This window comes from Scardinius erythrophthalmus (assembly GCF_964197995.2).
Source record: "Scardinius erythrophthalmus genome assembly, chromosome: 1".
NCBI classification, from domain to species: Eukaryota; Metazoa; Chordata; class Actinopteri; order Cypriniformes; family Leuciscidae; genus Scardinius; species Scardinius erythrophthalmus.
This window is the reverse complement of record NC_138221.1, coordinates 35,271,533-35,295,943: the sequence shown is the minus strand read 5'-3', so window position 1 is coordinate 35,295,943 and position 24,411 is coordinate 35,271,533. Positions and strand designations below refer to the sequence as shown.

The following is a 24,411-nucleotide window of genomic DNA, read 5'->3' as shown; positions in this document are numbered from 1 at the left end:
GGATGGATGGATGGATGGATGGATGGATGGATGGATGGATGGATGGATGGATGGATGGATGGATGGATGGATGGATGGATGGATGGATAGATAGATAGATAGATAGATAGATAGATAGATAGATAGATAGATAGATAGATAGATAGATAGATAGATAGATAGATAGATAGATAGAAATGAAAATTACCATACTCAGAGCTGTATTTTTTAAATGTATAAAAGGAAATATCCAAGAAATAAGGTTATGAACTTAAGGAAATAAGGTTATGAAGTAAATGCCACATGTGTCCATCCATTAGTACTCAGCAGTGGTTACAAATGAGTTGAATTTGGTGTGACTGATTAGGGAGGCATCCAAACTGTGCAGTCATTCCTCACCATTTCAATTAGTGCCCATGTGTTGCATGCGAGAAGCAGAGCTTTTAGGCAAGATAAAAATACAGTGATTGAAAGCCCAGTGTCCAATGAAAACTCGTCCCCCCCCCCCCCCCCCCCAATACAAACAGCGCTCGTGATGCTCTCGTAGACACCTACAGATGCACAATGTCCTGGAAGGAACCGAAATGACGTGTTTAGAGCCTCTTGTCCAATGAACAGCGATCTTTGCTCCATTAAAATCAATATAACAGGTATCTGCCATAGACTCCCAACGAAGCATGGCTTCAATGGGGTTCTCCGAGTCATCTGTTCATGAAATCCTGTGCACAGATTCAATTAGATTAAAGTGGATCGCCAAAAATGCTAATTATATTATCCACTTTTATTTAGTACAATATGATGCGTGATAGATAGATAGATAGATAGATAGATAGATAGATAGATAGATAGATAGATAGATAGATAGATAGATAGATAGATAGATAGATAGATAGCAAGGATATGAATCTGAAATGTAACAGATAGATTGGTGCAGATGGAGAGATGAGGGTGGCGTAGAAGACAACTCTACAGTGACACAAAGGTAGCTCTTGATGACTCACTCCCTCCTTCTTTTTCTGTATCTCTCTTTCTCTCTCTCCAGTCTGGATTAAAATAACAGAACCCCAGCAGCCCCAGCCTGCAGAGGGGGAGTTATGCTTTCCATCTCAGAGACAGGGTGATACGCTAAAAATACCCCTCTGTGTGTGGGCTGCACTAGGAGATCAGGGCGGGGGTGCAGCTCTGGAAGCCGGTTTGTACTTTACAGATTTGGTGTATGCAGAATGAGAGTCTATGTGCCACCTAAACGCACAGGAGAGATGCTCTTACTGGATCCGAGTCAGTGTCAATATCCCTGATTGGCTCGTTACATGGATTAGGGTGTTAATTGTATTCCCAGTTCAGTTGCGATGTCTCTGATGGTGTCTCTCAAGGGCCTTTGTTAGACAGCCAACTTGACCACTGGTTCTCTCGATTATGGAATTTCTTCCCTCAGTAACTTTTTTGTTTTGATCATTACACCTGGTAATTATGTTGCATTGTTGATATTAACAAATCGATATGTCGTCATGCAGTGAAATGGAGCATTGCAGGGTCTATTTTTGCTGGCATAAGATGTAAACAAAGCTCAGGACAACATATTTTTCAGATCAGCTGTTGTGTCTCAGAATGAAACCGTTTCGATTGTAAATTGTCGATTGTGTATCTTCCTCCCAGTCCATTCATATATTCAGCCTATGATGTGCTACGAAGCAAGGCATCCTCCACCTGAAACCAGTGAGGATGGAAGTGCTCAAGTATTGAAAGCAGATGCTGACTGGAAGCAACCCTCATTAAACCAAACACTTGTTTGGGGCTTCCCCCTGACATTTCAGCTCACTAAAGCTTGTTAAAAGATGTGCATGATTTTTAATAGTTTCCCATTACTCCACATGGCCCCTAGATTCACAGGGACGATTTCCATATAAAAGGTTATCGAGTTGATCCGCTCTAGGGAATGAGAGGAGTGAACGTAACGGGGCGAGAGAGAGCCTTTGGAGTGCTGATGGCTGTACTCAGCAGGAATTAGTCAGATTTGAGTATTTGAGCAGGAAGCTGGCAGGCTTGGCCAGTGCTAACACCATTGAGTAATGTTGGCCAATGCTGGTTACTGTGGCATGGCAGTGGGGTTCACTGGGTGAATTTTGCTGTTATAAGGTCACAGCTGGGTGACAATTCAGGATGGGATTGAAAGGAGAGTGCTGCAGGGTGCCGAACAGAATAATTTATTGTGCACATGACATGAACGCTGTTCCCAACAAGGATTAGGCATAATTTTCGAAAAATATCTAAAGATTTAAAGAAACTTATATGACTTTCTTTGTTCCTAGAGCACAAATATGAAATTGCGGGACTTCAAAAAGATATGTAAAATCGCTGTAAAAGTAATGAGAAGTTGTGTGAGATACAGTTTTACAATTCAATACAGAGATACAGATACAATTTACATTGTTATTCACTAATAATCTTCAGTAAAGTAAATAAATTATGCAGACTGTTTTTTTTAGCCAGATTCATTTAAAGTCCTCTGTGCTGAAAAAAAAAAGCTTTTACTGTTGTTTATATGTCTATGTGGTGTTTGTAATAATATGCTTTAAGACAAACCATGTGCAAATTCATAAGTCTTGCACCATTGCTGAGTATTTTCTCCTTAAAACTGCAGTGAACTCAAAAATGCGGTTTAAAATCACAGGTGTTTCTGACGTCACAAACTACATTGTAACCAATCAGGGCCGGGTTTCCCGATAACGATGTATCTTAGCTCTTAAGAGCGCTTTCTACATGCAAAGTTACGAAAGCTCGCAGCAATTCCACGAGCGTTTCCCAAAAATGCACTTAACATGAACGCGCGAGAACACGCTCTACGTGCTACTTAAGAGTCACTGTCCATTCGTGAAGTGCTGAAATATAACCTTATGGAATCGTATTCTGAACGTTTAACCTAATAATTGTCATCTGTTGTGGATTAGCAATCAAGACAAGTCTATATAAAGCACCTACAGGCGGAAGCACTGACAAAATTGCTGAATAAAAAAGAAAAAAAAAGAATACCTTTCAAAAAGATGAAATTAATGTCCTTTTAGAGGAGATAGAGCGAAACAAAGATGTATTTTTTAACAGATTTAAAGGATTTCTTTTATTTATTTTTTGTTCATTCATTTAATTTTGATTAAAATTATTAGATTAAATTATTTATATTTTTTTGTTTTGTTTTCTGACCTTTTTAATTATTTAATTTATACATTAATTTAACCAACAACAAAAAAGAGTAATAAAGTGTACAATAAAGTACAATCAAAACCTTATATTATAATCACATATATTTGAATAAAGTTAAAGGTGTAATCTGCCGGTTGTCCTGCAGGTGTCCTCATAAATCTGTCTTCTTACGATGAACTTGGGGATGTACGATTACTCCAGAGCACTCGTAGATCTACGAAGATTTTTAAGTGCTACTTAAGCTACGATGCTTTTGGGAAACAGACCATAATATTAAGATCAGTCGTACGATCGTTTTTACGATCAACTTAGGCTTACGATGCTTTTGGGAAACGCAGCCCTGGTCAACGTGTGATCGTCAACGAGTGGATCTCTGAGCTGGTGTGAGTGAGTGGAGGCTGGTCCAATTTGCATATTCATAGAAACCGCATATACTAAATGAGGCAAGGGTGTTCATTCAAGTGACATTCAAGCTAAGGCATGAAGAATTTTTTTTTTCAAATATATATTTTTTTTAAATATGTAATTTTGGTGATCAAAGATTCATTTTAAGGGATACAATTATTGACTACAGGAGAACTTTAAAAGGTCTGACTCAAACAATTAGTTTATGAATCAGACATCACTTCTGGTCAGGATTTTCAGTGGACCCAATTAAGTAAATTAAGACTTTTGTTTATCACACAAAGCTACCTCAGAAGCCTTGGACTATAATGTACAACTGTTTTGATACTTTAATGGTTTTGTGTCCTTTTTAAAGCTTCAAAGCTTCAGTCTTTAAGCACTGTCTTCTCTTTTTGTTTTCTGTGGAAGAAAGAAAGTGACACTTGGAATGACATGAGGGTGTGTAAATGTTGACAGATTTTTCTGGGGTGTATTTATAGCAAAGACGGGGTACTATTCTTGAAGCTAGGAGTGTGCCGATATCATTTGGCTAATATGAACTGATAGGTATCCCATGAGGATTTGCATGAAAATAGAGAAATCAAGCAAAAGACAAATAAGAGCATGAATAACTGATGCAGTGTTGCTCAGGGAAATCAGAAATAGACACTGAGCAGGATAGTAGTAAAACTAGTTTGTGGCAGCCTATCATGTCTGTACAGGACTCTGACTTAGCACACCACAGAAGAGTCACTCCATGCGCAAAGCTGAGGTTTATATGGAATTTGGAAAGGCATCCAGGCATAATATAGATAGTAAAAGCAATCTTCTCAATGGCTCTCACAGAAATGACTGTACAGTTGAATCAATGGTATCAAGGCTTTAAAGCCTCTTCCTGAGGGCAGATGCCTGGCTTGTCTGTAATGGTTGAGCTCTCACTGTTGGGACACTTTCAATAGGGTGCTTCTGATCCTGTCTGTCAGATAATCTGCTGTAATCCCCAGCTCTCTTATCTGACTGGAGCACGGTGTCCTGCAAGATGACTTCACGCCAGGAAGCGCAGCGTGGCCAACCTGCCTCTTTCAGCCCTGCCTGCGTGTTTGTGCGGGACTGTGACACAGGACACAGCCTCCGGTGCAGATCACAGCCAGATTTCAGCTTCCATGTTTACCTGCCGGGGAGGGAGACGGGAGACGGTCACTCGCCTGTCTCGAGGGAAGAGGTGGAATGTCGCGCTGGGGAACATCAGGAGCCTTGCAGGTTTCACCAAGACTCTAGCGGCTGGAAGAGAGTGTTCCACACGCTCCCTTAAATACCTCTGTGAGTCAGCGTGGGGACTGATGAGACACAGTTTGCTGTAATGCACTGCCAAAGGGACATAGCGCCACAATAAAAGCTCTATCACACGGCATCAGCTGCTGATTAAAGAGCCAGCGAAGTGACAGCATCATATACAGTCACCACTGATTTTATGATTGCCCCCCACTCCCCAACATCTCGCCCCTCCTCTGACCCCCCTCCTGCATGCAGCAATCAACCAGGTGCTAAATGCCCGGGCAAGGAGAGGGGGACGCAATCATCGGGGGTGTTGGTGTGCACATGGTTCGCTTGGCAGCAGAGAAAGTGGAGGCAGGAAATAACTGTCACTCTCCATTCAGGCTGGGAACGGGCAAGTGGTGGTTGGGGGTCGGAGGAGGCGTTAATCATTAACTGAAAGGGAGAGAATTAAGGTTTTTTTTGGCGAGAAGTCTTTTTTTAAATGGCTCTTCATACTTAAAGAATTCACTCCACTGATGGACTGTAGTGGTGTGTGCTGGGAGCTTGTAGATCAGAGTTTCCAGGGCCCCAGGTTTTGTGTTTACTGATAGTAAGGAATCAATAAGAGGGCCATTGCATGGAATGAGCCTGTAAATCCTCCATGATATCCCTTACATATTTTACAGCAAGTTTCAATTAATTCAATCAGCTTCTTAACTCAAACTTCAAAGCCTTTTAAAACCCAGAGTATTAATGGAACATAATCAAATTCCTTTATTATTGCGGCGTAAGTGAGGATGTTCGGAATCAGCTAAAGGAACACTTTGTGTCAGCAAATGGGGAGTAAGTACTACAGTTTGTACTCGAATCAAGCTCTTCAAATGAAGGGTTGATGGTTCACATATGAATTTGTGATTAAGTTACGATTATGCTTACTATTGTGATCTTAGGAGGGAAAATGGGGGTAGTTCTAGTGTATGCACTTATTTTGTAAGTCGTCTTTTAGTCCTTGTGACTCAAAGCTACATCTTTTAGAGCATTACACACTCCATTACTCATAGGCCCAGATTTATATTCAATTAATTTCAAATCTGCCACCCCGAAAAGCTGTGAATAGGAAGAATCATGCCTCCACTCACTATCCTGGGCCGCACAGAGGACGGTACAACATTTATCAAATTACTTTAATTGTGCTGTCACGTTCAGGCAGCCTCTTGGACGTTAGTAAGACATCCTCATTGTGTGAAGCCTTCGGGGGGCACACGTGTGAGCTATTATGAATTTTAATTCTTCCCTCTGGACTTTTACAATATAACCATTTCCTTTATTTTTAGACTTAAGGTCCACATCAGTTTGAGCATCTTTGTATCTGAAAGCAGTAATTGCTTTTCTTGTCTCCTGGAATTATTGTCAGGTTGCAGCTTGTTACAGTTACTCCAATGTCATTTAGCAGATACATAAACAAAGGGTTGGTTTTCAGAAGCACGGGGATGTGCTGACATTAATGTGTTATCTTTTATAGGAAAGACTCACCCAGCTGGCACAAATCCTGCCCCCTATGATCATCATGTTGTCCAGAGTGCTACTCTTCAGGGGGTCTGTTATCACCGAATGAAAGTGAGAGCTGCCAATGGCATATCCTGCAATGCAAAGAAAAAAAAGAAAAAATTGTGTTGTGTGTATATTTTGCGAGTGCATTATCTATGATGAAAGTTTAATACATTTCCACCCTTATTGATTACTGAAGCAAGATAATTGCGGCTGCTTCATCCACAATTAATTTATGCACATTAATACACTGCATTTGCACATTTTCTTACTTGTGCAGCTCAATGTAAGTGCTATTTATAATAATTATTAAAAAGACACATATCTGATTCCTTCAATTCTTGGAGCTCAGTTTTGGCGAGGTTTAGCGACATGTGTTTGACACAACAGTTACACACACACACACACACACACACACAAAACGGCCTTTGATTGTGTGTCTATGAAGGTATAGTGAGTGTGTCTCTTGTGCCTTATAAACAAATGAGAACTCCAATATCCCAGCATGCATTCTGCTTGCTTTTTTATTCTGGGCTGAGTCACAGCCATAGACACAAATTACAGAGAAGGAGGCAGTGAAAGGCAGAGATCTTTGAGAGACAGAAGACAGAGACTGATAAAAAGCCAGAGAAGCAGAGAAGGAGATAGAATGAGGGTGAAGGAGAAATAGAAGGGCTCGAATCACAACACAAGAAAGGGGAGGAGAAGGGGAAACTGGTTGACAAGGCTTCTCATTTCTTATTGTTCACTCCTTTGTGGATAGTCTCTGAGTAGCACAAATGTCACATGACTACAGGAGGCATTAAATTGAAGCACAGACAGAAAAGCAGGAGCATTCGTGTGCGCCCACACATTCACTCTCTCTCGCACACACACACACACACTACCTTCTACAGGCATGAATACAGTGCAAGAAAAGCAACACACTCTGAGCGAAAGGCGCCGTGTTAATGCTGAAAAAAAAGAGCTTGTTCTCCATATAAATAGGAAATGGGTTGGTTTACAGAGAGCTGCTATTTCTACTGCACAGTAAAGCCAGACTGCTGTAGTTATGCAGATAGTGACAGAACTCTTTAAGGTCAACCGTGTGTTATCAACTGTAAATAGTGTTGCAGTTGTTGCTGGAAAAATAAAATGGTTTTGGAAGAAGCTGTACATGCACCTAGGGCAAGTAAATATTTAGATAGGCCATGAGTCACCTCCCTCCCTCTTGCTCTTCCTCATCTCCTTTATGTTTTTGCTCTCCTCGCTCCCTTTTTCAAGTACTCGTGCACTCCATTTTCTCCTGTCGCTCACGTCGCTTGGTCTTCCCATCACTGCGAGAGGAATTCTGTGAGCTGCGAGATAAGGAGTGTGAGAACAGGAAACAACTTAACAAGGAAGGATTTAGATGGAAAGCAGACTGATGGGAGAAAGAGAGAGAGATGTAGAGGGAAGACAAGGTGTAGGTCAAGAGCCCGAGGCGGTGTTTGTCTCGAGGGACATGTAGAGAGGACAGGTAGGGCCTGTTTACTGTGGATTCACATCACTCAGGATCTCTAGAGAGAGGGGACAGCAGCTGCTAGAAAGAAGCGTTTCAAGTGCTGTGTGATAAAGAAAAGTAAACAACCGGAACAAAGGACCTAGCCGTAGTCCAGATCCAACTCACCAACAGCAGCACAGAAACAGGAGCCCTTCATAGCCACAGGCTAAAACTACCTTCAGTTCTGCAGTTAGGGGCAGGAGACGAGCTTGGATGCCTTATGCGCTGTGTGTGGGAAGAGGGGTTTTAGTATTTTGTCTGTGAGAAGCGAGGGAGTGAGGGGGAGGAAGAGTGACTGACAGCGCGCGAGAGAGACTGAAGTCTTGGCAGGCACCGAGTTCTGACGCTTCACTTCTGAAGTGTAGGCTTTGGTTTGAGGTTTCTCTGGTGTGGTGTACCCATAATTCCCGGCATGACTCAGAGGAGGCTGGAACCAGAGGAATTAGGAACCATGCAAAAGCCTTCCCTTTTTTCTGCTTGGCTCCTATCGCACCATGCCCATGACCCCTGTTGCTTTTTTAGACGTTTGAGGCCCCATCGCAGAGTACAGGAGCACAGGTGATCCCAGTCAAATGGCTCCTGGCCTCCAGCTCAAGGATGAGCTGTTCTTGGCATTCTCCCTGTGATTTGGTGACATTATATGTCTTGTTTACAACTGGCGAATGACCTGCAATAGGTTCCATGCTCACTTTCAGCTCTGCAGTCATTAGGCTCTCCAGATGACTAGTTTTCATTCGTTATCACTGAGCCATGATAACTGAACAAATACAGTACGTATTATAACCCCAGATGGGGTCAGACACCGTATCCGGTACTTTTCCACTAGTCACGTTTAATGCCAAAACTGTGCGGATTAGTCCGTCCACAGATGTCGACTTTTAATGATAAGCTTAAAGGAGTGGTTTGCCCAGAATTAAAATGATAGATTTATTTACTCACCCTCATGTTGTTGTTGTTGATTTTTGTGAAACATAAAGGACAAAAAAGCCATAAAAGAAGTCCACATCACAATTTTCATATGAATCGAAACATATGAACTCTCAAATTTCTCAATTTTGCATATTTGAACTGGCATATCACATTAAGTTACCAGAACCAACTTATGCATTATCCAAAACCACTTATATATTTTTTATCAGTTCATTCACTCCCTGGGAATCAAACCCATGAGCTTGGTGTTGCTCTACTGTTTGAGCGACAGGAATGCAATTTTGTTTTTGTGTCGTGACATTAAACCTTCTGTTAAGGGGAAGATTAGAATGTTTTATTTTTTGTTCCCAAGATTTGGAATAAACACCCAAGTCCTTAGGGCTATTTTTATGGTGTTTTTGTCCTTTTTGGAGCTTGACAGCTTAACCTTCTCCTTGTATGGAAAAAGATGCGAGTAGGGTGAGCAGGTAATAACAGATTTTTAATTTTTGCGTGAACTGTTCCTTTAAACCACAAAGTGCCTATAGAATATAAATTGTAAAGTGGCGGCTGAAGATTCTCCTCTGATTAGGCTGGTGATTTCCTTTAATGGTTCTTCAGAGTGACACAGTCTTCATCAGCTCTTTATACATTCAGAGAGCGTTTGCTTTCTCTGGAGTAAGAGGCAATCATGATTGTTTGTGTTCCACATCTCTATTTGTGCTGTGTTGGCCAGAGACTGGAAATCTAATGCAGCCACTTGCAAATCATCGTTCGAGCTAAATGACAAGACATTTGTTTTAACTTTCTCCTCCATTTCTTTTTGGTTTCTCTATCTCCACAGCTATGATGGGGAGAATGGGCCCTCTCCTGGCCGCAGCCCTATGGATTCGCAGGCGAGTCCTGGGCTGGTGCTCCATCCCCCCTTCCCTCAGAGTCAGAGAAGGGAATCTTTTCTCTACCGCTCTGACTCTGACTACGACATGTCCCCCAAGACCATGTCACGAAACTCCTCCATCAACAGCGAGGGGTAAGCCGTCTCCCTCAACAAACAGCACACTTTCACCATTTACTGTCTTCACGTTTCATTTCTAAAAGGCCTCAGAGGAAGTTATTTTATCCCAGAATCACCATGCAGCATTAAGCACATCAACTAAATCCCTCTTTACCCGTCTCACTATAATGCTGTTACACCCTCAGAAATGCTCACACTCTCTGTGACCACCGTGTCTGGATGGCTTTTTTTTTTTTTTTTATCAATTTCCTCACACCTGGGGATGATTCCTTGCCTCATCTCGATACTATAAAAGACCATTTGTAAACATTTACCAAAATGTATAGTATTTTTCCTCCCCATTTACTGGGACTGCTCTTTCCTCTTTCTGCAGTCATGCTGAAGATCTCATAGTCACCCCTTTTGCTCAGGTAAGCCTCTGTTGTGTCTGGCAAACAGTATATAATGAGTGCTAATTGCTTGTCATGACTTGCTGAGTTGGAGTTGAGTGATATCCTGCTGTTCACTTGCTCTCTCTCGCTTTTTCTCCTCTCTGCCTCTTTAATGCAGGTGTTGGCTAGTCTACGAACTGTCAGAAGCAACTTCACCATTCTCGCCAACGTCACGACTCCCACTAACAAGTCAGTTTTTAGCTTTGATGCAACAATTTCTATATTTCTGCTCTGCTCCCTTATGGCCACCTGTGTTTCCTTTCCAATACAGAATTGTATTATTTTATTCATGATGAATAAATAAAAACAATGTACAAAAATAATGCATATTCACACAGCTTAACTCTAAATCTTAACATAAAAAATGAATCTTATTTCATGTGAAAATAAATGTTAAAATTTGACATTTATTTAAATATGTATCATATAATAAATATAATTATTTATAAATGTATAATATCGTCACCTTCCTAAAATAATTGCTCAAGTCATTTTTTCAGGTTTCTCAGAAAACACAATATATCGACGGTCGCCTTTCAGAGGTTGAGTAGATCTTGGTTCTTCTTGATGCAGCTGCCATCTTGAAAAGCTTGTAAAATTCTCATTTTCTTTTGACTTAGGCAAAATAAAACGGCCTAAGTCACGCTCTTGACATAGGCCATTATACTACAGGGGTAGAATTGCATGATCTGTTCAACTGAGGATGTGGGCGATTTTACCAGAGGTGGCCAGCATCATGAGATGACTTTTGCAAAAAAATCATTTTTGTCAAAAAATTATGTAGGCAAATATTTTAGGAAGATGACGATATATATTTTGAATATTTTTGGGTGTGTAATATTTTACTTTATTTGCTCGGTTCATAACAAGTGCAGCTTTCCTCCCAGTGAGCAATTCTAAATGAATTTATACCAGTAGAGGGCGACCTCTACCACTATCACTGATGTAATGATCTTTTTGTCCACAGGAGGTCACCAGTGACCAGCCAACCAACGGTTCCCCCAGCAACGCTCTCAGGTATGTTTATTGTACTGTAACTTAGTCACTGGTGAGCTTTCTATCTCCCACACTAGCACTCTCCCACACAGTGTCTCTCACATTACGCATACACTTCCTCTTGTAGACACTGTTGCCAGTAAAATACATTACAGCATCAGAAATAGTGGAGCCATATGGGAAACAGGGGCTGGAATCTAACCAGATGCTTTAACTAGCCAAATAACAGCCCTCAGCCACTAGTTTAAATAAGAAACTCTGAGGCATATAAGCAGTGAAGATGCTGCACATGTTGAGAAAATTAAATAAATTAAATTTGAATTATTTAGAATATAACTTTTATCAGATATTTTAATGTACATTATATGACTAAAAGTATATGGACACTCTTCTAAATTGCTCGCTTTGAACTCTTTTTTTTTGTTGTTGTTGTTGCAGCAGTCAACATCATCCCGGTGCACAATGTCCATAGAAATGGTTTAATAAGTCTGTGTAGAAGTTAAATGCACAAATCCCAGATTTGAATGCTTTTTTAACAATTTGGGGATCAAGTGGAATTGTAATGGCTATCCAGGCCCCATTACCTGGAGCCAGTCACATAAACAAAGCCTATATGCTAAGAATGTGTCTTAAAGGGATGGTTCGGAGTAAAATCAACCTAGAGTCCTTTGAACCATGACCTCGAGCCAAAAGTAAAAAAAGACCTCGAGTAAAAGCACAGAAGTACTCGTTTTTAAAAGTACTTAAGTATCAAAAGTAAAAAGTAAATGTCAATGCATTGTTTTATTATTGTTGCATTGTTGAATGTAATACTTACAGTACCTTATGCCTCTGAGTCAATGCCTGCCTACCCTCATATCAATATCACATTTATTTCTAGAACACAGTTCCAATAGTGGTATTGAATATGAGATTGAATAAGTGCACTCAATAACGTCTACAATGGTTTCGCACACCCAAATGGCTGTTCCCTCAAATAGTGCCCTTGGCTTAGTTTTTTGGCTTTGACGTCAACCCGACTTTCATTTCCAACCAAAATCCGATGTCTGTCCAACGTCGGGTTTTGACGTAAATCTGACGTTGGGTTTGGACGTCAACCCGACTTTCATTTCCAAACCAAAATCATCCCCTGACTGACGTTACTACCTTCTACTCAAGGGCCTTGACAGAAATGTAGTGGAGTAAAAAGTACGATATTTGTCTTTCAAATGTAGTGAAGTTAAAGTTAAAAGTTTCCAGAAAAGATAATACTCAAGTAAAGTACAGATACTCAAAAAGTGTACTTAAGTACAGTACTCAAGTAAATGTACTTTGTTACTGTCCACCTCTGCCAAAATTCTACAGTAGTACAAATAGATTATGTACTCATAAAACGAGGCATTGGAAAGTGTGTTAGTACATCAGGAGTTTATTTAAATAACACTTGCCTGATGGCTTATGCTACCGCTAACCCGGACGTCGAGGTCACTTCAGTGATTTGGGAAAAGCAAGTAAAAGTCCTGGCAGAAAGCGATGCATAAGGATGTAGTGTAATGACGAATTATTATTTTTTCCAAAGTGTTGACAACTTAGTGTTAACTTATAATTGTTTCAAACTGGTACTACCAACAAAATATTAGTGCATTCCTGGAAATGGGCGTCGTTACACTATATCCTTATGCATTGCTTTCTGCCAGGACTTTTACGTGCTTTTCCCAAATAATGGACGTGACCTCGACGTCCGGGTTAGCGGTAGCATGAGCCATCAGGCAAGTGTTATTTAAATAAAATCCTGATGTTCTTACACACTTTCCTATGCCTCGTTTTATGAGTACAGAACCTAGAATTTTGGTACCATTCTGGGCCTTATTAGTGGGGTAATTTACGAGATACAACCTTGGATCCATTAGCGCCTGCACTAAGCCATTCGGCTGATATCTCTAAATAAGCTCTAACTTTAATAATGTTCGACCAAAGGAAAAAAGGCTTTACTTCGAAACCATCCCTTTAAGACCTAGTTTGACCAACTAGCATTTAGATAATAAATCAGTCTTGCTTTTCCGATTACAGACCAATGCACCTTTTTATGCAACTGATTTCAAAATGTTAGGACCAGCAGTGGCCGGTTGCATAAACTGTTAGTCATTTATTTGTTTTCTTCAAGACTTGTATAACTTTTTTTAAAGTCAATTACATAAAAAGGTAGATTGGTCTAATTTGAATCCAATTGGCTTTGTGCAGGCCAGTCCAGTTCCTCCATGCCAGACTTCATAAAAATATATATTTTTATTTATAAAGGGGTGTCAACATACTTCTTACCTTATATTTTACTTATTGGAATTAGACCCTTCAGTTTAGTGCGACTTCTGCTTTATTATTTGTCTATGAGCAATAACTTTACTTATTTTTCTACACACTGAATACATTTGTTGTATTTGTAGTGTTAAACATCATGGTTCCTCAGTATATAACTGATGTAACAGTTCATTTTTGTTGAGCTTTCTTTGATATTTTTATTTGTTTATAGATTGGTTTGTCACTTGATTTCAGAAATTTAGCCGCTGTATACTTCTTCCTTTTTATTCTCTCATTCCTCTGGTTTAAAAAAAAAAAAAAGATTACTCATTCTTACGAGTAAAAAGATTCATTATTTATGAGGCATTTGATCTCTCCATATGAAGCTCTTGAAAAATTCATGCTTGGATGTTTTTTTTTTTTTTTTTTTTTTTTTTGAAGACATCACTCAGACAATTCTTTATGTCCTCCTGTCAGGAAACAACATCCCCACTGTCCACAAACGAAGTTCTCACAGCGAGTGTTAAATGTATGCGACAGTGCTGTTGTGATGTGATGCTGATGGCTGTCTTATGTCCTGTGCAGATGAGACATACCAGCAGCTGGCTCGGGAGACTCTGGAGGAACTTGACTGGTGTTTGGACCAGCTGGAGACCATTCAGACCCACCGCTCTGTTAGCGAGATGGCTTCCAACAAGGTGTTTCTTCAATCACTTACTGTTGCATCTGTGCTGCTTAGTTTGGTTACCATATCGTCCTACCTTCTCAAAGACCAATTTTGTCTACATACAGTCTACCATAAGTTTGTGGCCTATCACACTAGGTATTTTTTTCCATTTCAAGTATCCATTCATGGTTTATAATTTCCACCCTGTACATTTTACGAAACATGGAACATGATTGCCTCAAGAAGAGGTTTCAAGATCTGCCATTCTGTAAATTATCACACATGAAGGACTACATTTATGCGTATGCGGAGAAAGATTCTTGAGCAGGTTGTGTGCCGGATCTGATATGGTCCCGCCTGAGTGATGTTCCTTTCTTTAATGTATTTTTAATCATCATCCGTAAACACGGAAGCAAATAGCTTTTGTGTGCAACTCTTGCCAGCCTTGTCATACACGCTGCTCTGGTTTGAGAATTGTAGAAGAGAAGGGGAGAGAGGGAGAAAAAAGAGGGTTTGTGGATGGGGAGGACATGAAGGAGGGAGGAGGGGGCTGCAGTTTGGTCCTGATGCCAGTGTTTCTGCTGTAACCTTCGTTGCTATCGAGCTGCAGCAAGGTCTACCCTGCCAGTTTATCCATTGGCTCTTCGCTGTGGCCATGAGACATGTGATTTAGATGCTGGCCAATGAAAAATCGGTTGCTCTCTTCCATACCTTGCCTGTTTAAAGAAACAGTACCATGACTTTGGATGTGCAGCTTTTTGTATGGTTGTTTCCATGTATCATATTACTGGTGCTTCATGTGTTTTTTCTATATACCTCATAAGATGAACATCAGTATGAGAAGTAAGCAGTGTTTGTGTGTGTATATTACAACATGTGTGAATTGAAGATCTGTCATATATCTCTCACATTAACACACTCACACATTCACTCCCATATGCATATTGGCAGAATCATTCATGCAGAGATGAGCAGAAACACTAAAGCCTAGATTCTTTCCCCTTCTCTTTGTCAGACTATTAAATACATCTCACACACATACACACACGTACAGACGTTTGTCCATTTTCTACGCTCTTACATGCCGTCTGCCGCACATGCGCTCTTAGGGTGCGTGTACACGCACACACACCCAAGCACGCGCCTCCTGCCACAGCGGCTGATTAGCTTGCGAGATCTGTCTACAGCATCCAGGGAAACAGAGCGAGAGGCAGAGCATCGGCTGAGCTGCATCGGCGAGGCTGACACCGTGTGTGGATTAAACAGTAGGGCTGCTGAAGAGAGCTGCTTTGTGCTGACAGGACTGGCATTGTGCTTCATGGACTGTGCGCTCTGAACACAACTCGCTGGGAACGCTGGGCCCGGGTCCTGGAGCTCTGAGGTGGGGGAGGGGCGTCGACGCAGGGAGAGAGAAAAAGGATGTTTTTCCAGACCACCGCTCTCTTGTGTAGTTTGGCTTTTGACTGAAGGCCCCGTCTTTTCTTGTGTTTCTGTCTGCTTGTTTCCGTTGTCCTCTCTGTCTCCTCTTAACCGCTTTCTCCGGCTGCTACCTGTGTGTTGTTGTTGTTTTCCTTCCTCGTCCTGTCACCCCTCAGTCAGTCTCCATTAGCTATTTGCTCCATCTCCATCTTTCTCCTTATCTCCTATAATTCCTCTGTTCTCCTTCCCTCCGCATCCTCTCTGTGTCCTTCAGACGGTTCCGTCTCTTTGACTCTCCATCTTTGTCCGTTCCACCCCTCGTCACTTTCTCTCCCTCCTGTTTGATCATTGGGTCAGCTCTACTCAGCTGCTGGGATGAGATGTAGTTCCTTCGGCCTGTGGATTTGGGCGGCTCCTGGCGGGCCGTTCGCAGGGGACACTCGCCTGCAGATCGCCGTGGGGCCCACTCAGTGGTTTTCAGGAGGGCCTGGTTCTCACACTGCTTGCTGCATGTAGAGAGACAGCGTTAGCGAGCGCTTGCCGCTGGACTTTTACCCCCTTGCTCCCCGCCTCTTGGGGGCAGCCGTCACTCTGGAGCACCCTGGCCGGCTAGGCTGCGGCCTCTCTGCCCACACCCTGACTGCACCCACATGCCGCTGGGGCACCCGCCGCGCTTCGGCTCCCGTGCACTTCCGCGCCTCTTGCCTTTGCCAACGTTCCACGCCATCCGTCACCCTCAGCATGGGCGTGGTGGAGGCCATTGACCCAACGCCCTCTTCCTGCCCCTCACCTGTGCCCGGAGGCTACCGGCTGGCCCACTCCTCCAGCTACAGCCCCCTGCAGGGGAGAAGAGGGTCAGAGCTGGAGCTCGAGGCAGCTGCAGATGGGGTGCTGGATGGGGGTGGTCAGGCCACCGAGCGTAGGGCCCCCTTCATGGATCTGTTCTGCGATACCTGCTCCAAACCCTGGCTGATTGGTTGGTGGGACCAGGTAGGGTCAGCATGAATTGAAAAAGGTTACTAAATATCTGTTAACAAACTTCAGGTCCGGAAAAGGAGAAAGGATGTTTGCTCAGCAGGATGATAAACAGAAATGTAGGGGGAAAGAAAAGTTGCTTAAGTGATTGAACTGTAATGCTTCTGGAACAGACAACATGTGATAAGACTGATGTTCGTTGTATGCTGGTGTATCCACATTTGTATCAGTCTCCAGAACTCAAGTGTGATTTTAAACCTGAGCTCTAACTTAGGCACTTATTCAGTGACACTTTTGAGAGCTAGGGAGAAAATGGCTGCCGCCAAAGCACTTGGCTTACGTTGTTTTAGTGCCTTGTTCTAGAGTTGGACAGAACCTGTACGGTTCTCAGGATACCTCAACTGCACTCTTCCCACTTCCTCTATCTTTCCCTCTATCTCTGGTTTGGGAACAGACTTTATCTGCTCAATATTTGGTAGCTTTTTTCTGCATAGTTCTTTCATCCAAGACTTGTTTACTATTGAGATTTTTGACACTGATAATGATAATGTTAAAATGTGGCAGTGTTTGTGTTTTAATTCTATCCAGCAACAACACACCTTCTGTCTGTCACAGGTAAATCTGTCACAGATAAAACTTAAGGTCTGTTCTTGCCGGATAGAATTAAAAATATTGGGACATAATCTGTGACTCTGTGCCACATTTCAACATGGAAAGGGATGCTCTCTGTGGTTTTGGGGAACAGTTTTCTATTTCTTTGTTCTTAATTGTTGAATGACAGATGTGTTTTATCTATGTAGCCGAATAGACCTGTAGACATTAGCTCATTGAAATGCAGAAGCACAGCATCAAACTCAACTATCAAGCTTAGTCTTAATAAATAATAAAGGCAACGGATAGTATCAGACTCCCCTAGTAACACATATTTGTATTAATTTGGTCTGATTTCCTTTCCACATGATCTGGTATCATCTTGGTCCTCTAGAGGATGCATGCATGCAAAAAACAGTTGGCACTCTGTGAATGTTTAAATAATGACTCAGCACAGTACAAACAGATCCTTGGTACAGTATGTAATATGCACTTGCACAGGGAAGAGAGTTTTGTAAATTAAGCTTTATATAAACTCTGTGTGAGATAGACATTGTGCACTGATCCCTAAGAGAACATTCAGGAAGATTCAGGTTTACAGTGAGGGAGTTTATACTGTGGTTGTGGAAGGAAAATGACTTGGACTCAATTAAAAATTAGATTTAACATTGATTGTTAGTTCCCCTATTGTGTTGTTGATTAGATATTGTGAATTATTTTATGGCATTCTCACATTGTCTTCAAACCTGATGTCAGGGACACTGTCATCAAAACACTTTATATTTTACTAGCTATAGAAGATTTAAAAACAACGATAATGATGCATGTAATATAAATTATACATTTGCATATGTCTAATATACAGTGCACACATGTCCATATCATCTAGGAAGGGAATTAGATGCACACCATGAAAGAGAATGAATAGAAACACAATCAATGGAAAAATATGACTGCAGAAGAAAAAGGATTGAATGTGGAAGACAGAGATGAAAAGAGACAGGAAACAAAAAGGAGGGCTTAAAGAGAGAGATAAAGACAGAATGGAGGAGAGCAGAATAGATGGAGAGTGATACAGAGAGTGTTGACCTTGGAGGAGGTCAGAGACAGACACCTGCCTACTCTCTCAGATTGTCACCCAACCCATCGCCTCACTCCCATCATGCTGCAGGAGGGACTGTGAGGAGGCAGTTGCTAAGGAAACCTGCTGGTTTCCATGGAGATTGTAATGTGTGAAGGACCAGTCAGTGGGACAGACCAGGGGTCTTATCGGAGTCGTGCTGTGCGACTGTGTAGTTGTCTTGTGTTATCTGCTGAAGTTGCACAATTTCAGTCATTTGAGGCACATACGTATTTTGTTTCTTACAAACAACTAATTTTGCTACAAATCTGTTTTCTTTTTTTGTTAAGCAGTGGTTTGCGGAGATGTGAGATCATTCAACAATGTTCTCCCCTCATGGCAATTACTTAATTAGATTTTAATTAAAGACAGGCCCCTCCTCTAAACACACAATGTTACAGCTACAACATTAGAAATGCCTTAGGTTTATTTGCATGTAAATATCGGCACGCTTTATAGGCACAAGCTCTATAACCTGGCAGTACCACATACACGGCATGTTTGGGTAACATAATTCAGATATTTTCAACATATGTCTTATGCCTATATGCTTTGCAGTAAAGCAAAAGTAACAATCTGAATAATAGAGAAGAATATAAGCCGTAATGGGATAGTTCACCCAAATAATTTCAATTCTGTCATCATTTACTCAACCACCTGTCGTTCTAAACCTGTATGACTATTTCTTCCATGTTTTTGTCCATACAATAAAAGTCAGTAGTTTGAGTCATGTTGTTTGAAACCCCCAACATTCTTGATGATTTTTTTATTCCATTTTGGGATGAATTATGCCTTTTGACATGTATTTGACATCTTACTATGTGATAATAAAGTCCATTTCTTTTCAAATGTACAAAAACTTTCCATTTTCTGTATACTTATAACTCACCTCTCTTCCCTGTCTATCTATCTCCATATTTCCCTTTTCCTATCTCTAGTTCAAGAGGATGTTAAACAGGGAACTGTCTCATCTGTCTGAGATGAGCCGCTCTGGGAATCAGGTGTCCGAATACATCTCCACTACGTTCCTAGGTAAGCGAGTCGCTCACGCTCTGCTTTGTACATCTCAGCCCTTTGCTTCTATTTAAAAAAATGCAGAACAAGTTTCAGCACTGCAGTAGGTTATAGTAGAGTACATGCACTACTCTGAAACACTCAATGCTTAATGATTTGAAATGAGCTGTCATCTGTTAAAAGTCCATGCATTTGTTGTGTCCCAGACAAGCAGAATGAGGTGGAGATTCCCTCTCCTACGCTCCGGGAGCGAGAGAAACCAATGTCTCACATCAGCGGAGTCAAGAAGCTTACACATAGCTCGAGCCTCACTAGTGCAGCCCTGCCCCGCTTCGGGGTCAAAACCGAGCAGGAGGACGCACTGGCTAGGGTACAGACACAATGCATACACACAGTACTCTATTTTACCATTATCAGTATAAAAAGTCTGTTTGTGAATGGATTTGTTACAAATTGAATTTATCTTGACAGGAGCTGAATGATTTAAACAAGTGGGGCCTTAATATCTTCCATGTGGCTGAGTACTCCAATAACAGACCTCTAAGTTGCATGATGTTTGCTATCTTCCAGGTGTGTGGTCCCTGGTTTTTGCTATGAATGCTTCTGTGCTGTGCTTATGAAAAATGTCAGATGCAAAGATGTCGGTGTGGTTTTGCATGCTCATTATTAGGGATGGCTAAAAATATTGATTTTCCAATTATCTCCATTTGAACAATCGATATATTTATTCCTTAAAATCCCTAAATCAATATTTTACTCAATGCCTATTTTCAGAGACTATGTGGAAATATGTTTTTACTTCCCATCTTGCACATACCACAGCATTCTGCTGAACTAACTCATTACCTAGTCTGTTTTGAATGTGATGCAATAAAAAAATGTGTAATGTGGAAAACACTGCACTGTATAAGCATTAGCAGAGAAATTATTTCTTCATACTATATGTAAGCATAATAGACATTACAACTGTAATATACCCAACTGAATTACCCAGCCCTACTAGTAACAATATCAAACCTCTTCATCCTTTTTATTGACCATTCACTATGTCCTGTCTACATTCTGCAATGCATTAAAGGAAAGGGATCTACTGAAGACATTTGGGATACCAGTGGATACGTTTATCACCTATGTAATGACACTGGAAGACCACTACCATGCCAACGTGGCCTATCACAACAGCCTGCATGCTGCTGATGTCACACAGTCAACACATGTGCTGCTCTCCACACCGGCACTGGACGTGAGTATATGCTAACATGGGAGAGCCAGTGCTGCTCATTCAGAAGCAAAAAGTTTCATAATCTGAAATCAAGATTTCAAAGTCAGCACTGACACTATACATAATGACCATTGTACTCCTGTATCTTCCCACCAGGCTGTTTTCACTGATCTTGAAATCCTGGCTGCATTGTTCGCTGCTGCCATTCATGATGTAGACCACCCTGGAGTTTCCAACCAGTTCCTCATCAACACCAGTAAGTCTACATTGTAAAGAAATATGATGTTGATGAATCATCCTAGGCTGCGTTTCCCAAAAGCATCTTAAGCCTATAAAACTATTGACACCAATGGTCTCTACTAGGGGTGGAGCCGAACCCGAATACGGTATTCGGAAAGGCACAAATAACGTGTTTTTTACGAATACTTATTTCGAACAAATACTTTTTAAAATATTTGTATTCGGGAACAAGAAAAACTTTATATCAAAAAGCTGCGTTTCCTCATGAGACCGCAGTGCAGAGTGAGTGAGTGAGTGAGTAAAAGAGGTGACTGACACCTCTCAAACCCGGTAGTTGATGCGCGTGCATGCCCGAGCCACGAAGCGCGTGCCGTTGCGTCCTCTTCATAGTTCATAAGCGCTGAGACATAGCGACTGGCGGTGCTGCTGATGTGGTGGCTGTAAATCCACTTGTTGATAAGAAAGGAGGAAAGAGCCACATATGGAAATATTTTGGATTAGGCTAATATCACGTTGTCATAAGGGGCCGTTCACAGATTTCAAATGTAGGCGCGCTCGTTTTTCCAGGCGCGCCTATGGTTGCATAGCAACGACAGACGCAGGTTTAAAAAGCCCTTTTAAAATTAAATATGAATGCAGTTTTGGATCAAATAAAAGTACAGTCAAGTCAAATAAAACACGTTTTATCTCCTGTATAGTTTGGTAACAAAGATACCATTCATTAACATTAATTAATGCTTTATTAAACATCAACACATTGAGCGAACAATATATTTTTACAACATTAATTAATGTTTGTGAATGTTATTTATTACAAACATTCGATTGGTCATGTTTGTTCACTTCATTCATTGTGCATTAAATAATGTTAACAGAAATAATGTTAACTTGATTTTAAAAATGTATTTTTAAATTAACCCAAGGAGAATAATTGCGACAGTATAATTGTTTATTGTTAGGTCACTTTATCTTATGTTATCTAACAAATGGAATCTTATTGTAAAGTGTTTTTAATACTACAGTTTCCATCTTTTGTAATCTAAATTAAGCTTTGGTACCAAAATAGGTACAGAGAACCGTGGATTTTCACTGGTAGCCTATACCGAATACTGAAATTTTGGTATCGTGACAACACTAGTAGCTCTGTTAGCTCGGTAATTTAGACAATAGGCTGTTGACAGAGTAACGTTAACGTAGGTAATGGCTGTTATGTTTTTTTTCTTTTCAATGACGTTCCTTGTTACATGTTCATTGCTTGATTTATGGAAAAACATCAACCAATATTGCATATCCATAATTATTATAATGGATATAATTAAAGAATACTTACACTATAACGTAAATTAGAAGTGTAACGCAAAAAAAAATAGATTTTTACGCCTATTTTGAATTTTACTCGAATACAAATACAAATACAAATACAAATACTTTTCCCCCCTCAACAAATACAAATACAGATACAAATACCGGCTGCTTTGCACACCCCTAGTCTCTACGATCAACTTAGCTCAAGATGGTTTTAAGAAATGCAGCCCTGATCATTTGACAAGTATTATATAACAAAAACATGCATGTCAAATGAATATGATGTTAATTTTGGTAAGTTGGACATCTAAGAGCTGGTTTAGGGCAGCACAGATTTACAGGGCTCAATGATACAAATGTATTCTGCTTTTTCAATGGGCCACATCATAAAATAAACATCCATTTTTATTTTAACAATGTATTTTAATATTTGCTAGAAATAATATTAAATATAGTGATAAAATGCTTCCAAGACCATCACAAGTCATTTTTGCAATTGTGTCAAAATCTAATCTGTTAGTCAGCTACAACCCCATTTCCATAAAAGTTGGGACATTTTGTAAAATGCAATAAAATCAAGAATCTGTGATTTGTTAATTCTCTTGAACCTTTATTTAACTGACAAAAGTACCAAGAAAAGATTTCCAATGGTGTCACTAACCAACTTAATTGTATTTTGTAAATATAAACAATTTTGTTTTATTTTGATGGCTGCAACACACTCCAAAAAAGCTGGGACAGTGTACCACTGTGTCACATCTCCTTTCCTTTTAATCACACTTTTTAATATTTCGGGAATTGAGGATACTAATTGTTGCACTTTTGCAAGTGCAATTTTAGCCCAATCTCGCCTGATACAAGACATCTGCTCAACAGTCCGTGGTCATCGTTGTATGATTCTCCTTTTCATGATGGGTCACACATTTCAATAGGAGACAGATCTGGACTGCAGGTCTGGAGTGTCTACGAAACCACTCTGTTGTAGCACATGCAGAATGAGGCTTTCCTAGAAAGTTGTCATCTTGATGCCATTAAAGGCACACTATGCAGTTTCCGTTTTTTTCTCAAACAGCGACCCCTAGAGTCGACGTTACTGTCGTAAATACGCTCTATGCACGAACGCTGCTGACGTATTTCTGGTAGAATCTCAGCCAGCGTCTTTACTTGCGCATAGCGCGTTCTATAGCAAAGTGTAGCCTACTAACGGAAAAACTTTCAGAAAATTAATTTTCTCAGAAACGGAGACAACGATTTTAGAAACCGATTCGCTAGTCGGATTTCGCATGATATGAGAGAATACTCACCCTCAAAGTTGTCGATGTAGCTCTAAATATATAATTTAAAGCCCTTCTCTTTCTTTCTCTTAGGTGTGACAGCTAACTGCCTCACAATATTGTTAACATCATTCACGTTAACTGCTGGAAGTTATTGTAAACAGCGAGTGTAATTTACCATTATCTCCATTGAGTGCAAAAACGGCTTCCGACGCAGCACCGGATATAACTGGGCAGGCTGAGACAAAACGCGGAAGCGATCGTGCATAGAGCCTATACCACTCCAGTGTTTCCCCTAGAAATTTTTCCAGCAGCGGTACTGTTACATGCCAGAGGTTGTTACCAAGCCACGCGCTGAGGGGTTCGGGGGCATGACCCTCCGGAAGAATTTTCTTAAAAATAACCCCTTAAACCATGACTTCTGGCAAGATATGTGGATAGAAATGGACATTTTGAGACATAAAAATATGACACCATCAACAGATTCAAGGCATGATTATTGCAGCACGTACCTTGAACTGGTCACAAACAGAAACCTTCATTTTATAAATTTAGACAGGATTATTCATGTTTTTCTTTTGTGTTAATTTTCATTAATGCAGACAGTGAAGCCCCACAAAGTGACAAAGCTTTCTCTTCACCAACCAGTTTAGTAGACTCATCTGAAAAATCAAATATGATTTAACTGTCAGGACTATGGGCAGTAGGTGTCCCAAAACAACAAACCCACGTATAAAAAAGTAAATACTCACTATTCTTCTATGTAACTCCCTCAGTTACCATATACAGCTCACTCGCAATTAACCCGATAAAGAATATTAACGTAGCTATCCTAACCTTATTCAACTACTACAGACCTTCCTCAATATTAATGTAGCTGACCTACTTTATTGAAGTGCATTCCGTTCACACTTCCGCTCCGCTTTATTGAAGTGCGTATCCGTTCGTTTCATCGTCAGAGAATGTGGAAGTTATCAGAACACGTCTTTCTACTTAGTGATAAGAGAATGTAGCCTACAGTATGTTTAATGCCTTAAACGTAGAAAAAAGGTCTGTTTGTGATTAGCCTAT

The 24,411-nt window shown here is 40.7% G+C and overlaps 1 protein-coding gene across 1 annotated transcript in view; it reads left to right on the top strand.

The window, feature by feature from the left end:
* Positions 1–24,411, top strand: part of pde4a (phosphodiesterase 4A, cAMP-specific) — a 53,301-nt gene that overhangs the window by 21,064 nt on the left and 7,826 nt on the right. Inside the window, exons 2-11 of the mRNA XM_081365906.1 lie at positions 9,642–9,827; positions 10,186–10,222; positions 10,362–10,432; positions 11,211–11,260; positions 14,099–14,211; positions 19,224–19,317; positions 19,506–19,669; positions 19,771–19,869; positions 20,378–20,542; positions 20,678–20,777. Coding sequence (XP_081222032.1) covers positions 9,642–9,827; positions 10,186–10,222; positions 10,362–10,432; positions 11,211–11,260; positions 14,099–14,211; positions 19,224–19,317; positions 19,506–19,669; positions 19,771–19,869; positions 20,378–20,542; positions 20,678–20,777 — 1,079 coding nt within the window. The remainder of the gene's footprint in view (positions 1–9,641; positions 9,828–10,185; positions 10,223–10,361; positions 10,433–11,210; positions 11,261–14,098; positions 14,212–19,223; positions 19,318–19,505; positions 19,670–19,770; positions 19,870–20,377; positions 20,543–20,677; positions 20,778–24,411) is intronic.